This window comes from Branchiostoma belcheri, unplaced genomic scaffold (assembly GCF_001625305.1).
Source record: "Branchiostoma belcheri isolate BF01 breed outbred unplaced genomic scaffold, Haploidv18h27 scaffold275, whole genome shotgun sequence".
In the NCBI taxonomy this organism is placed as follows: Eukaryota; Metazoa; Chordata; class Leptocardii; order Amphioxiformes; family Branchiostomatidae; genus Branchiostoma; species Branchiostoma belcheri.
Genome location: NW_017803882.1, coordinates 40,268 through 54,528, shown reverse-complemented (window position 1 = coordinate 54,528; position 14,261 = coordinate 40,268). Strand labels below are relative to the sequence as shown.

At 41.3% G+C, this 14,261-nt stretch overlaps 1 protein-coding gene across 4 annotated transcripts in view; it reads right to left on the bottom strand.

Annotated features, from left to right (window-relative positions):
- LOC109472430 (dynein heavy chain 1, axonemal-like) overlaps positions 1-14,261 on the bottom strand; it is a 67,318-nt gene that overhangs the window by 28,230 nt on the left and 24,827 nt on the right. For all 4 annotated transcript variants that reach the window (XM_019772198.1, XM_019772199.1, XM_019772200.1 and 1 more), the window contains 14 exons: positions 12,553-12,759; positions 11,591-11,698; positions 10,629-10,847; positions 10,205-10,387; positions 9,295-9,440; positions 7,490-7,642; positions 6,896-7,052; positions 5,962-6,145; positions 5,210-5,346; positions 4,510-4,677; positions 3,323-3,462; positions 2,492-2,642; positions 1,795-2,003; positions 501-675 (listed from right to left, as the gene is read on the bottom strand). In XM_019772198.1, the coding sequence (XP_019627757.1) occupies positions 501-675; positions 1,795-2,003; positions 2,492-2,642; positions 3,323-3,462; positions 4,510-4,677; positions 5,210-5,346; positions 5,962-6,145; positions 6,896-7,052; positions 7,490-7,642; positions 9,295-9,440; positions 10,205-10,387; positions 10,629-10,847; positions 11,591-11,698; positions 12,553-12,759 (2,337 nt within the window). The remainder of the gene's footprint in view (positions 1-500; positions 676-1,794; positions 2,004-2,491; positions 2,643-3,322; positions 3,463-4,509; positions 4,678-5,209; positions 5,347-5,961; positions 6,146-6,895; positions 7,053-7,489; positions 7,643-9,294; positions 9,441-10,204; positions 10,388-10,628; positions 10,848-11,590; positions 11,699-12,552; positions 12,760-14,261) is intronic.

Here is a 14,261-nt window from a genome sequence, read left to right as displayed (position 1 = left end):
GACATCTGGTTCAGGTCATTGACCTTTTTTGGTTTGGAGAAGAAGAGGAAACGAAGCAAAACAAATTTAATATGTTTTCCTTTGGTAATTACAAGTACATGATGAGGGGAAAAGACAACAAACCAGTAGTCCAAGCATTGTCAGAGATTTCAGACTTCTTGGCAGTATTTACGGTTTATGTGACTTTCAAGATCCCAGACCTCTGGAAAGTGTTTTAGGTTCGTGAATAGTTTCATGAGGTTTGGAGGTCACAGAATAAAGAGAGTCTTTTTTACAACCAAGTGTTTTATTCAGTGAACCAGTCAGATTTGCCCTGAGGAAGGTGACAGACTGTCACTGAAACGTTGGCTGAACAAAACACTTCGTTCATTCATGTATTTAGCTTTGTTCAATCATAGTTGTAGTAGACTATACAAAAGTCCTTGTACTTTTGTCGAGTCAATAAAGAATCTTAATCTTATCTCCACAAAAAGATGAAGAAGAAGAAGATGAGAACCTACCAGTCCATCCATGAGGTCCTGGTCCGTACTGTCGATGTCTGGTATCTCCTGTAGGAAGGTGTTAGCCACTGACGTCAGGGCATCTGCCGGCCACTCGCTGAACCAGTCAATTGTACAACAGTTCACCAACGACGGGAACTGACGCAGACGGGCACGGAACACCTCTCCGATCGGACTAGGGAAGGAGAAGAAGATACAGTTAAAACTAGAAAAGGAACATTTACAAAGCAAATGCATAATGTTTACCTTCACATATGGTCTGCTCTGTTAATTCTTACTGAAACACATTCACATATATGGTGACAGGAGTCTAAATCCCTCCTACTATATGATTGCAACATTATGTAACCCAACACCTATTACCATGGTTCAGGTCATTGAACAGGTCAGTGTTTGGAACAGAAGAAGAAACAGAGCAAAAACAATATGTTTCCCTTTGGTAAACATAATAATTTCATACACAAAAAGAAGCTCTCAGCAAATTAAACATGTCTTGAAAACATGATCTAAAATGAAAAGATATAGAACTAGAAGTTCTTTTGCTGCGAAACCTATTTTTTTATATATTCCTATTGACCAAATGGAAAAAATATACACCAAACCAAAGAAAAGAGCCACTGACAATGAGTGAACATGCTGTCACAAAAGATAATTCAGGAAGAGAAAACAAAAGACCTAAAAGCAAATTTACTGCAAAATCTATAAAAATATAAAATATACACTTTGCAAAACTCAAAGACATGTAAAAAACATACCCCTCTACCAATCTTACTTTAGCCACTGACATATTTCAACTGTTTAAAGTACCATTAAACAACCAGTTGCCAGAGTACCTAGACATCTTTAACCGAACCCTAGAAACCCACAACTACTCCACCCGACACAGTATGAACCAGTCCCTGCGACTTCCTAAAGCTAGGTTGGAATGCGGCAAGAGAACGTTTGCTTATCGAGGTGCAGTGGGCTGGAATAAACTCCCACCCGGTATTAGAACTGCACCGTCGATACAGACGTTCAGAACGCTGTATGCTCAGTTACGTGACCTCTGACTTCCCTCCCTTATTACGACCTGGCATGACACCGATTACGAGTAATGGATCACGTTTATGACATTGTTTTTGGTGTATATATTGCTGTATTTCCGTGTATATATGTGTCGTACCCAGGGCCACTCTGTAAAGCAGTGCTATGACACTGAGTAGTGCCACCCTGGTAAAAGAATACAGAAATAAATAAATAAATAATAAATAATCAACATGTCTGAGACCAGTTAGAGCATTGCTAACAGTCGTACCTCATACAGAGCACCATGTGAGTGTTACTCCTGACTCTCTTGGTGTAAGCCTGGTACAGGTTAGTCTTGGTGGGTGCAATCCCGGCGTCTTGTACAATGGGTTTCATGGAGGTGTAGATATTATCCAGCTCATCCTGGGCATAGATGTTTGGTACGTCTCCCGAGTTCAGGATGTTGTTGATGTCCTCAAGGAAGGATTCACTCTTGATCTGATTTAAAGAAAAAGTGTAAGAAATATCATGAAGATGTCAAAGTTTATTGCACAACAATTGTAGCAGGACTGGTACAATGTATGGCAGATAATAAGGTTACTAGCTGGTATGGGTCTATCAAAATTCTACATTATAAGTTCAACGGGTACTACATGTATGTTTGGCAAAATGTTGAATAGAACTACTGGCTAAAATCTAGTACACCTCTACTAGTAGATGCTAAACTAAGATGTGAATACATTACTTTCATGTAAATTTCTTGCTTAAAGCATTACATACTTGGTCTGGAAATTTTGTATTGCATTTTATATTATGTTATAGCATATACCTTTAGTGTAGGGCAAAAAATAAAGCATAGCCTAACTCTCCAGGCTTACCTGTGTGTCTGGGAAGCTGAAAACCATAGCCTACAATGTAGCTCTCCAGGCCTAACATTGTGTCTAAGACAACAATGCTAGCCTAGCTCTCCAGGCTTCCAGGCTTACCTGTGTGTCTGGGAAGATGAACACCATAGGCTTGCTCTCCAGGCCAGCCTTCAGCATGATAGACTTGAGATCCTCTCTCCACTCTGTGTTACCGTAGTTCTTTGACAGCTCAATTTGGAAGGCATCATACTCGGCCATGTGGGTTGCCAGCCTATGAAAAAAAGAGAGTAAAAATTCTGTTCTACATTCCCTGTAACTTTAATCTGTGACTTTTTTCTTGGTACAGTCAAACCTACCAAGGAGACCACCTCTTCAAGCAGGCCACCTGTCTATGGTGACCTTTTTTCTCGGCCCCCAAAATTTTCCCCATTGACACAAGCATTAAGCAACCTGTCCAAGGTGACCACCTGGCCAACGCGACTGTATAATCAAAGACTGAATACTACTACTACTATTTTACTAACTACTTAACTGCTTCTACTACTACTTTTACTACTACTACAAATTAAACTACTACTACTACTATTACTTTTTAAATTACTACTACTACTACTACTTCAACTACTACTACTACTACTACAGTAGTATTACTTTTTAAATTACTACTACTACTACTACTACTACTACTACAACTACTACTATTACTTTTTGAATTACTACTACTACTACTACTACAACTACTACTACTACTACTACTACAGTAGTATTACTTTTTAAATTACTACTACTACTACTACTACTACAACTACTACTACTACTACTACTACTATTACTTTTTGAATTACTACTACTACTACTACTACAACTACTACTACTACTACAGTAGTATTACGTTTTAAATTACTACTACTACTACTACTACTACTACTACTACTACAGTACTACTTTCACCTGGTGAGACTTTGGCGCCCGCTGCCTCCCACCCCGAGCAGCAGAGCGTTGCCGAGCGGCTGGCGAATGATGCGGCTGATCCGACACACGTGCTTCACCGCATCCATAAACAACACCAGCCTCATCCGCGCTGTGTTGATCTGCAGAACAAACCATTGGTTAGGCCACACCAATTTAATTTGTTGTTTCTCAGATTTGCCTGTCCATTTTTTGCCAAAAAAAAATTTTAGGTTCTGAATGAACTCCAAAATGCTCAATGAAAGACATATTTGTGCCCCAACAGTTGAAGAAAGTCCTTTCCTTCCTACAATGTAGTTGTTAAAGGTTTTAAATGTAAAAAATACAACTTCTTTTCATTAAAAGTTCAAAATCTATTCGTCGATGAAGGTTAGACATCCAGGTAATACGATACGCCAAATAACAGTTACTCAAGCAACTGGATATGATTTCAAAATCATATCCAGTTGCTTGAGTAACTGTTATTTGGCGTTCAAAATCTATTGTTTTGATTATAAACCAGCCTGGTATGTTAACTTCTCGGCTCATATCGTAAAATTTCAAGCTACCATGGGGTGCCTTGGTCTGTTTGTTTTTATTTTTATTTTGCCCTGTCACTTCATATTTTTTCTGAAAAAAAAATCCGAGAAACAACAAATTGTGTGGCCTTACTACATTTCACAGAACGATATAGTGTTCTAGTCAGCCTGAAATTTTTTGGTCATCTCAATTTTGTTTGACTGACATCTCTTTCCATGTCTTTACACTCCGATTTTTGTACACCAAAGATGACAGATTGGGCAAAATTTTTGTCCGTCATGAGCTACAAAATTCCATCAAATGATGGAAAGACAGACACTGACTAGAACACTGGCTAAGTTGAATCTTCAAAATATGTGGGTAAGTCCATAAAACAATTTGTTCTCATCTGAGGGGGGTCAGAAAACAATACAACATGTAGCTTATGCACCAATTTCTCGTATGAAACGTTGGTACATAAGCTACATAAACATTAATTACACAGAAATTACTCTCTGTCAAATGAAATTATAAGGTTAGATATATACAACATATATTTAGTTATTGAACAGGCCTAGGACCACTAAATACAAAAAAACAAAATCAACAACTGTATATTTTTGGCAACACCACAGGAGCATTGCCATTTTTGTTACACTCCTGTACTGTACCTGGTTGTAGTCGTCCAGATAGTCCACCATGATCTGCACCATTTTGGGGATGTCACTGATGTAGTTGTACAGTTTGTTGTCAGAGTTCGGCTGCATGAAGTCACCAAACAACACAGGCAGCTGGGGGACAGCCTCTTCAAATGGCACACCAAGCTTCTGCATCTTTTCCTGTGGAGATACATGTAGAACATTCAAACTAACATTTCTGAAAATAGCATGTGGTACAGACTGTAAGATACAGATTATAATGTACTGAAACATGCATGGTCCTTTCTTGTTTATTCAAAATAGCACAGGTGATTGTAGACATTATTAAGAAATCAAACCCAACAATAATTACAAATGTATATCTAAAGTAGCATTAGCATTACTTATTATCACTTTTATTTGTTGTTATCATGTTCTTGCAATTAGCCCTCGGGCATGAATTTGTAATAAGCTTTCAATTAAAAACTAAAAAATCTCTACTCTCTTTCCAAACATAAGATGCTTAAATCATCCGGTCTAAAAAATTATAAGATCAATAAGGACATATCATATAGAGCCATAGAGCTGGATGGGTTTTTGATTACATAATTTGTTTCAATGTCCAAATTCAATCAAAAGAAATTCTGCTCAGTCAGTAGAATTTCAACTACAAATGTCCACCTTTACTGTGGAACTGACCATGTGTAAATTTATGCAGGAGTGTGTAACAAACCTTAGAAAGGTCGTCGAACCATTCACGGTCCGTGTCGTCCACCAGACGGTCTTTGAAGACGCGGCAGCTCTCGTGGTACCAGAGCCGCAGCAGGGCCTCCATGTTCTCCACCTTCCCTGGCTCAACCATCAGTACACCTGAGAAGTCATTGTGAACAGGGAAATTACGCCACCTAGCAGAACTATGAGGAATTACAAGAAGGATACTGCTGCCAGAAATGTAGGAGGGCCTCCATGTTCTCCACCTTCCCTGGCTCTACCATCAGTACACCTGGGAGTCATCGTGAACAGGGAAATTACCCCACCTAGCAGAACTATCGGAAACTGCATACAACTGTACATACTCCAGACCTGTATTTCTAGGGTTGAATTACTGTAAGCTTTGTACATTATGTGACTTGTATGGTTACTTGTAGCATCTTGTAAGGAACAACCTTATATAACTGCATAACTTAATTTGTTGCCTTTGTCAGAAGGGTATAAAATCAGTCTGCTTTAGTATAGGAGACTGTGGATTTAGTGGCAAAACTCAATGTTCATGATTTTTGGCAGGCAGGTTTCTGTTGTGGAGACCAATGTCAAGTGCAAAAATGGGCTTCGTGGCGGGTCCCAACGTTACTGCATGATCATTTATCTAGAACAATGTTCCTCTGACGAAGGTATGAGATCTCTGACCTCTAGTTTACATGCACACATGTACTTTTTTTTTGAAAATCTGAACAACAACAATAACAACAAACAACAACAGCCTACCCTGGAACACCTTGGACAAGTCCCTGAGGTTGAAAGTGTAGTGACTCTTGGCGGGTGTAGGCAGGAGCTGAGTAGTGATGGTGTTGTACATCTCGATGGTCGCGTCCACCAGTTTGCCGTTAACGTCCTTCTCCACGGGAACACCCTGCATCCATGCTCCCAGGATGGTGGCGAAAATACGCCTCTGCAAGAAGAGAGAAGTCAAGAGAAGTCAAGGTTTATTCAAGTTTCAAGTTTTATCAATAAAATCAGCCTTGCAGCCAGTTTCACAAGTCAACCAAGCTGAATTACACTTAGTCTGATTTTTACAATTTTATACATAGCAAATACAAAATACGCATTTACATTACAATACATGTACAGACACGCAAACATGTTACAAAGCCACACATGGGCACTGAAGTGAAGTCCAGACAGTCTTGAAAGTTTATTGCACAACAATAATAATAAGTAGGCCTCGAAATCCGATTTTCTGCATACCTGCATTACTGGTGCAGCCAACACGCAGACTTACCTGCACCAGTCAGAATTTATGAAGTATGGATCATACTAAAACCATTCAGAAACCATTGCCATTATAGTCAAACTTGCCCAAGCAACCACCTCAGTCTATAACTGGGCCATCTGGCTTGGGTGGTTGGACTTGGGTGGTAGATAAGTTGAGTTCCAAATGCTATCCAACTACCATTTCCCTAGTATGTACTTCTCTTTGCACACACCATTCTAGCACCCCATGTTGCTAGCTCATCCAACCACCTTCTTGTCACCAATCCTCCCTTCTTTGATACACTTTGCTCTCACTCTGTATATTACCCTTCTGCTTTACATAACTTCTCATTAGCATACCCTTCTCATTTGCATACCTCTCCTGATTGACCATCCCAAAATTGAGTTAATTCTATCACCTGCCCATCACACCATTGTGAATACTAACCTTACTGAAGTCCTCCATCTCTGTGAAAGTCAGGAAGTTGAAGTGGCGGAGGAGACGGGGGGTAATTGGGTTTCGGCCGCCACCAGGAGGACCAATCGCAGCGATGAACGTGATGTCCACCAGGTTGTGGAACGCGCCAATCATCTTATGATCATACCTGGAGAATATGCAATATCATTTGTAACAGGACTGGTTACATGTATATGGCTTAAGAAACAAAATGTTACATTTCCGGTATGCCGGACAACCCTAGCAAAATCCAGTCGCTCATAGCCAGCTAGTAAGGCTGGTAATTTTTGGTTTGACATCTAAATTTTAAATGCTCTGGATAGTCTGAAACATAATTCAATGTATTTTCAGAAGCAATTTTTCTGTCAGTAAATTGGATGAACTACTTGTTTCCAAGCAAACAAGTGGAAGGATCCTTGAGACTGCCTCCCACGTACTTAGACGTGCTACAAAGAGACACAGGTCTTCAGGCTGAAGGCATGGGGAAAGATAAGCAGAACAAGAGCTTCTAGTGGTTTGGGTGGCAGAGGAGGAGTAACAACCAACAGAAGTCAAGAAACCCAACCTATGTAATACTATACGTACCATCCCCCATGGTCCATGTACTGCCTGATGAGTTCGATAGGGGGCTGTGCTCCGTACACCTCCAGTGCCGGCATGTTCATGTCGTCGATGAAGATGATGAAAGTCTTCCCCAGAGGGGGCCCAAACACACCCTTCCTCCGTTTGTCCAGTTTGCTAAAATAAAAATAAAAAAAATTAAAGTTTCATAATTCTTAATAATGTTAGCACATTGAATATACATGAAAGCAAAATAGCTAAAATGCATAATGTTTACCTTCACATATGGTCTGCTCTGTTAATTCTTATTCAAACACATTCATATATGGTGACAGGAGTCTAAATCCCTCCTGCTATAAAATTGCAACATGATGTAACCCAACATTAGTTACCATGGTGACAGACGTCTGGTTCAGGTCATTGACCTTATTTGTTTGGAGAAGGAGAGGAAGAAGAAACAGAGCAAAAACAGTATGTTTTCCTTCTGCATATGTAAACAAAATTATGATTACTGTAAGTCCAGTTATGTTCACGAATGCTTTATTTCACGAGATGGAGCAATTTGGGAGTTCACGAGGTCTATGACTTCGCGAGTCGGTATTTTTAACAAGGCGTTACATATGTCTCTGTCGGCAAACTTACCGACAGTCGGTACGGGAAATTATCAATCTTTTTTTTTCGGGACGCGCGGTTAGAACATGGTTTCTTCGACATGACGCTTGCCCATTAACGCAAACTCGGGGTCCTGGGTGCAATGGACGGCATCGCCAACAACGTGGACATCGCCAGGGGATGGGATGGCAATGGGATCAGAGCCGCCTTGAGCCGCGCGCGTGAGTAAACAAAGCAGCCGCCGGTCCGCCGCCGCCATGTTTGAACTTTCGACTCGCAAATTTTGCCAACTTCTACACGTAAATTCCTCACGTAAATCATCATTAGTTGTGAAATTTTAGCGCACTTTTCTATAAATTTGCTGGTTGGGAACATTCAAAACCATGTTGATTTAATAAGTTGTAAAAAAAATCAAGCAAACTTAGACCATTAGACAACGCGCTATGTAAACAAAGGCCGCCATGTTGGATTTCTTGTGATTTGTCGATCGGCTTGGCGGGTACTCGGCGGTAGATTTTCGTGCAATTCTTCCCTATAAATACCTGTTAATGTTGTATATGTAGCGTAAAGTTTCATGGGATGTATGGAAATCTTGTGAAATGATTTTTTTGCGTGTAGCTTTGGTGAGTAACGTTTAACCCGTGTAGTTTGATCTTTCGAGGTATAGACAAAGACCCACGCCACGCTATCCCGCTTGGTTCTATTTTTTGCCGATTTTCCGTACCGTAAATATTCTGCTTAACGTCGCTTGTACACGACAACTTTTCACCGATGTATGTTGTAAATTCCGTATGTACGATGTTGCACATGTTTACAGCTGTTCGCTGCTATGTTATCGCTAAACTAGCGTTCTTGTTAAAACTGATGTTGTATAGTCGGCTTTGTAAACTTTTACCATTCTTTGCAATTAGCACTTGTACTAGTAACAAAATAATGATTCCGTGAACCATATGCTCATTGAATAAAGTTTATTTGATTCTGAAATGAAGTCTGCTGTTATTCGTTGAGTCTTGTCATTTACTAGTACTACGTAATGTAGAAGTTGTTAGTATAGTGAATAGAGTTGCGACGCACAATGTGTGGGGGAGGGGGGTGGTACGTACGGAATGGGTTCGCGAGGAGGTGAGTTCACGAGAAGAGCGTCTTCGTGAAAACCGTGAACTTAAAGATTTCGTAATCAAAAATGGACTTACAGTATAAATGATAAAAAACTGTACCTGTTGATGAGATCTTGTGTCTGGTTTGCGCTGGTTTGTGCTGAGAAAGCGATGAAGTCAGACAGGAACTCAGGTGGCATCCCACGGGACAACTTGTCCTGGATAGTCAGACTCTTCCCTGTACCTGTGGGTCCCACACACAACACCTGTACCAGAAAAAACAGGAAAAATCATGTAGAATGGTTTATTATTATGATATCAACTATATCACAACAGTTGCAGCCCGGAGGCTGAATTGAAGTGATGTTACAGAAATTGACTGCAAAACATTAAAAAACATTTTCTGCACAAGCTAAAATGACAAAGAGCAAGTTTTATGGTCAGCATAATCATTCATATATACACAACGATTCAGATTTTATAAAATTGAAAAACTTAAAAATCTGATAGAAAATGCAAGATATAGAGCAACTTAGCAACATAAAAACACAATTACGTATTCAGTTAAAAGACTATGTGTGGTACAGCACTCATTCTGTAGCGTTTGGTTCACAGGAATGCTACCAAATGTTTGAAAAACACTTGTGCAGATACAAATGTAAGATGCTTACTTCAGCACCAAGGACAGACCTAACATGTCCCACACGTAACAATATGCAAAATGAATTTTAGAGGGAAAATCATGATTGTTGGACAATTTTGTTAGATCTGTCCTATCTTTGAAAGACACAAACTAGTGTACTTTTTGTGATTGGTCAAGAGGAGCAAATCTTTGAAAGACAAATTAGCATACCTTATTGTGATTGGTTAAGAGGAGCAAATCTTTGAAAGACAAATTAGCATACCTTATTGTGATTGGTTAAGAGGAGCAAATCTTTGAAAGATACAAATTAGAATTCCTTTTCGTGACTGGTTAAGAGGAGCAAATCTGCGTAAGAAACAAAGTTGTGAAAGACACAAATTAGCATACCTTTTTGTGATTGGTTAAGAGGAGCTCAGTAATGGCGGCGCCGCGGATGGTGTCCATGGTCGGGACGATGATGTCGGAGTATCGTGTTTCCAGCGAGATGTTGACCTCGGGCAGACTGTCCATCCAGCTGGTCCAGCGGATCTGTTTTACCTCCCCTCCCTCATCCTCCTCTGTCACGTCATCCTGCAAGTATTCAAACACAAATTGTGTCTTGTTGCACCCGTCTACTTTTTGGATAAGAAGACCACTTGTCTAAGACAACTATTCTATAGGTCCCCAGGATGTCATAGGAATAATAGGCTGATGCTTTAATTTGTATTTTCCTTTTTACCCATTTCAAGTTACATTTATAACGATGCATTGAGTTGCAGGCTTAGATATCCTTACACTTACAGTACACATTGTTCAATGTTGTTGCACATACCTTTGACTGTTTCTTGCTGAGCCCCGCGTCGTCTAGGCGATAGTCGTACACGAGATTCTCGCTGGGGAACTGCAGCGCGATGTTCTCCTTCACCATTCGCTCCCGTACCCACTGGCTGAAGCGCACACGCCCGTCGTTGTTACACGTCCCGCCAACGGACCAGATCAGCGAGAACACGAACCAAGGCTCGATCAACTCCTCAATTCTCATCAGTTTCTCCTACAGGGGGAAAGGAAATGAATGAATGAATGAACCAATGAATGAATGTATGTTTGCATGTATATAATATGTATATATGTATGTTATATGATTGTATGTTTATATGTGTGTATGTATGTATGTATGTATGTGTGGATGGATGGATGGAGGGATGGATGGATGGATAGAAGGATGGATGGATAGAAGGATGAATGGATGGATGGATGGATGGATGGATGGATGGATGGATGGATGGAGGGATAGATGTATTGATGCATCGATGGATGGATGGATGGATGGGTGGATGGAGGGATGGAAGGATGGATGGGTGGATGGATGGAGGGATGGATGGAGGGATGGAAGGATGGATGGCTGGAGGGATGGATGGAAGGATGGATGGATAGAAGGATGCATGCATGGATGCATGGATGGATGGATGGATGCATGGATGGATGGATGGTGGGATGGATGGAGGGACGGATGGATGGATGGATGGTGGGACGGATGGATGGAGGGAGGGATGGATGGATGGATGGATGGATGGATGGTGGGATGGAAGGAGGGAGGGACGGATGGATGAAAAGATGGACTCATTGAGGGGCAAATTTATACCTCTTCACTTTCATCTTTATACAACTATAAGCTATTAATTTTTCTTGACTGTCCAACCTTTCAATTCTATTTAAAGAAATTCCCCTACCAACAGAATACCCAGAGTTGTACATTGTACAGAAAAGTCACCCCATTCCCTGGTGGACCCTTACCTCAGGCACAGGTGGTTCTCCCTCCTTGGGGATGAAGGGGTGGAAGAAACACTCCAACAGTCGCATCAGACTGAAAGCCAAGTTTCCATCCACTGACGGCACATATTCCTGGAAAAAACAAGTCACATGTTTCTTTATACCAATCATTACTTCATGGCTTTGAGATCCCAGACCAGATTTACAAGTTTCAGCGATCAAAGTAGAATTGAGAGATTAAAGTTTACCATCTTGACCTGCAACACTAGACAAAGCAAAGTATCAGACCTGCTCGTGCTGGCAAAACAATTAAAAACTGCTCAACAGAAGTGGAGAAAATTTATTCTCCCACAAAATACTATCAATGCAAGACTAAAAAGGATCAGGCTAATGCCTACTATGTATTACACTGTAGTACTGTACTGCAAATCTTGAAACATTCACAGCGACCACAAAAATCATGACATTACAAAATATGCCTTTCCAATGTATGACTTCTGTACCACAGAATAGTTTCAACCATGAACTTTCCCCTTCTACCAGTATAACAAAAATAATTGAATTTACAGTAACTGATTTAGTTGGTAATGCAAAAAGAAAATTTGTTGGCAAATACAAGCACAACTTTCCTTAGGCCTAGGGGGAAAAGTTGTGTTTCTTCACAAACCCTAGAAAAAATTGCCAACACTTGCTGTTTTGGGGGAACCCCTGCAATGGACATAAATTTTCACACTGATTTACCTTTTCTAGCTCAATGATTTGACACCTGAGTGATGAAGCATTGTACAATTGGTCTTCCAACATTGACACTGAAAGTGTAATCATGCAAGTATATACTTTGTTAAACTGTATTGTATAAGTTGGATCACTAGAGATCACCAAAGTCTAAAAAAAAAAGAATGAAAAAAAAAAAACAATTCCGACCTACCGACCCTAATTTTTTTCAGGACTGAAACAGGAAACAACATTTTTTCCCTAGGTCTTACCTTCATGTTGTCTGACTTGAACTTGATGGCATCCTCCAGGAAGCTGTTAAACAGAGACTGGAGCTTCTCTTCATGAGGAACGATGCAGGCAGGCAGTTTCTTCAGCCAACACTCCACAAACGGCATGATGCCCAGGCTCTGGGGCTCCAGGTACACCATGCCGCACCGCGACACCGTGGCAGGGGACGCAACCGCAAGGTCTTGTACCTAGAGGGGTCGCCAAAAATATTGGTGTTAGATGTTTAACAACATTGTGCTGAAAAAGCTAGGTCTTGCACCTAGAGGTGTTGACAAACATTATGATGCTTTTAAATCATTTTATACCACAACAGAAAGGTCTTGAACCCGTAGTTGAACTTACAAAATGGAAATAGTCATTCATTTTGCCATGTAAGTTTGTATACTCTGTACCTGCCATGACAGTATAATGATGAAGACCTGGTTCAGCACCAAGGACAGACCATGCAAGGACAATTTTTCTTTGTCCTCCATAGCAGAACAACTCACAAATACCCATCCCATACAAACTTTGTTATAGCAGGATTTGTACAGTGTAGAGTAAAAAAAAATACAATGCCATCTAGGTTTGAATGATGTTCGTCCATTGTAGTCGATGATGACCCCAACTTCAGTCCTTGTGTGTCCGGGTATGGCTGACGAGTCCAATTCTAGCCCGGAAGCACCTGCCGCAGACGTCACACTTGTGCTCAGGTAGTGGCTGCAGAGACGGGTTTTCTCCCTCGCCTTTCGTGCCTCCCGCTTACTGACAGCCAGGCTGGTGCGACGACGCTCAGCAAGCTCGGCGCCCTGGTGGACTAGTCTGCGCCACTGGTGACGGTCAGTGGCAGCGTCCTCCCAGTTTTCAACGGGAATGCTGAGGCTCTTCAGAGTTGCCTTGAGGCTGTCCTTGAAGCGGAGCTTGGGGCGGCCCGCTAGCCTTTTGCCTTCAGCCAGTTCCCCATACAGCAGCATTTTGGGTATTCGGCTGTCGTTCATCCGTCGGACGTGTCCTGCCCACCTTGCTTGGGCTTTCTCTATGAGGGTGTGAATGCTGGGCATGTTGGCACGGGAAAGTACCTCCGTATCTGGGGTGTGGTCTTGCCAATGAATTTTAAGGAGTCTACGAAGGCATGTTGTGTGGAAATGGTTTAGCTGTTTTGCATGTCTTCTGTAAACTGTCCAAGTCTCACAGGCATAGAGAAGAGTAGTAATGACTACTGCCTGATACACTTTAAGTTTTGTGCTGAGCTTGATTCCCCTTCGGTCCCAGACATTGTGTCGAAGTCTCCCAAAAGCACTGCTGGCCTTAGAGATTCTGCCGTTCACTTCCTCATCTATGTTTGCCTGCCGTGACATGGTACTGCCCAAGTAGGTGAACTTGTCCACAGGGTTTAGGACTTGGCCATGTAATGTGACACAAGGTTCCTTGTAAGGTTTGCCGGGACGTGGTTGGTACAAGACTTCCGTCTTTTTGGTGCTGATGATGAGACCAAAGTTGTCACAAGCCCCAGAGAACCTGTCGGTTGATATTTGCATATCCTGTCCGTTTGTGGCATTAAGGGCACAGTCATCGGCGAAGAGGAAGTCTTTCAGGACTGTGTGCTTCACCTTCGTTAGCGCAAGCAGGCGACGTTGGTTAAGTAACTTCCCGTCTGTTCTGTATTTGATGTCTATTCCCTCCTTGGTGCCGTGAAAGGCATCAGTCAGCA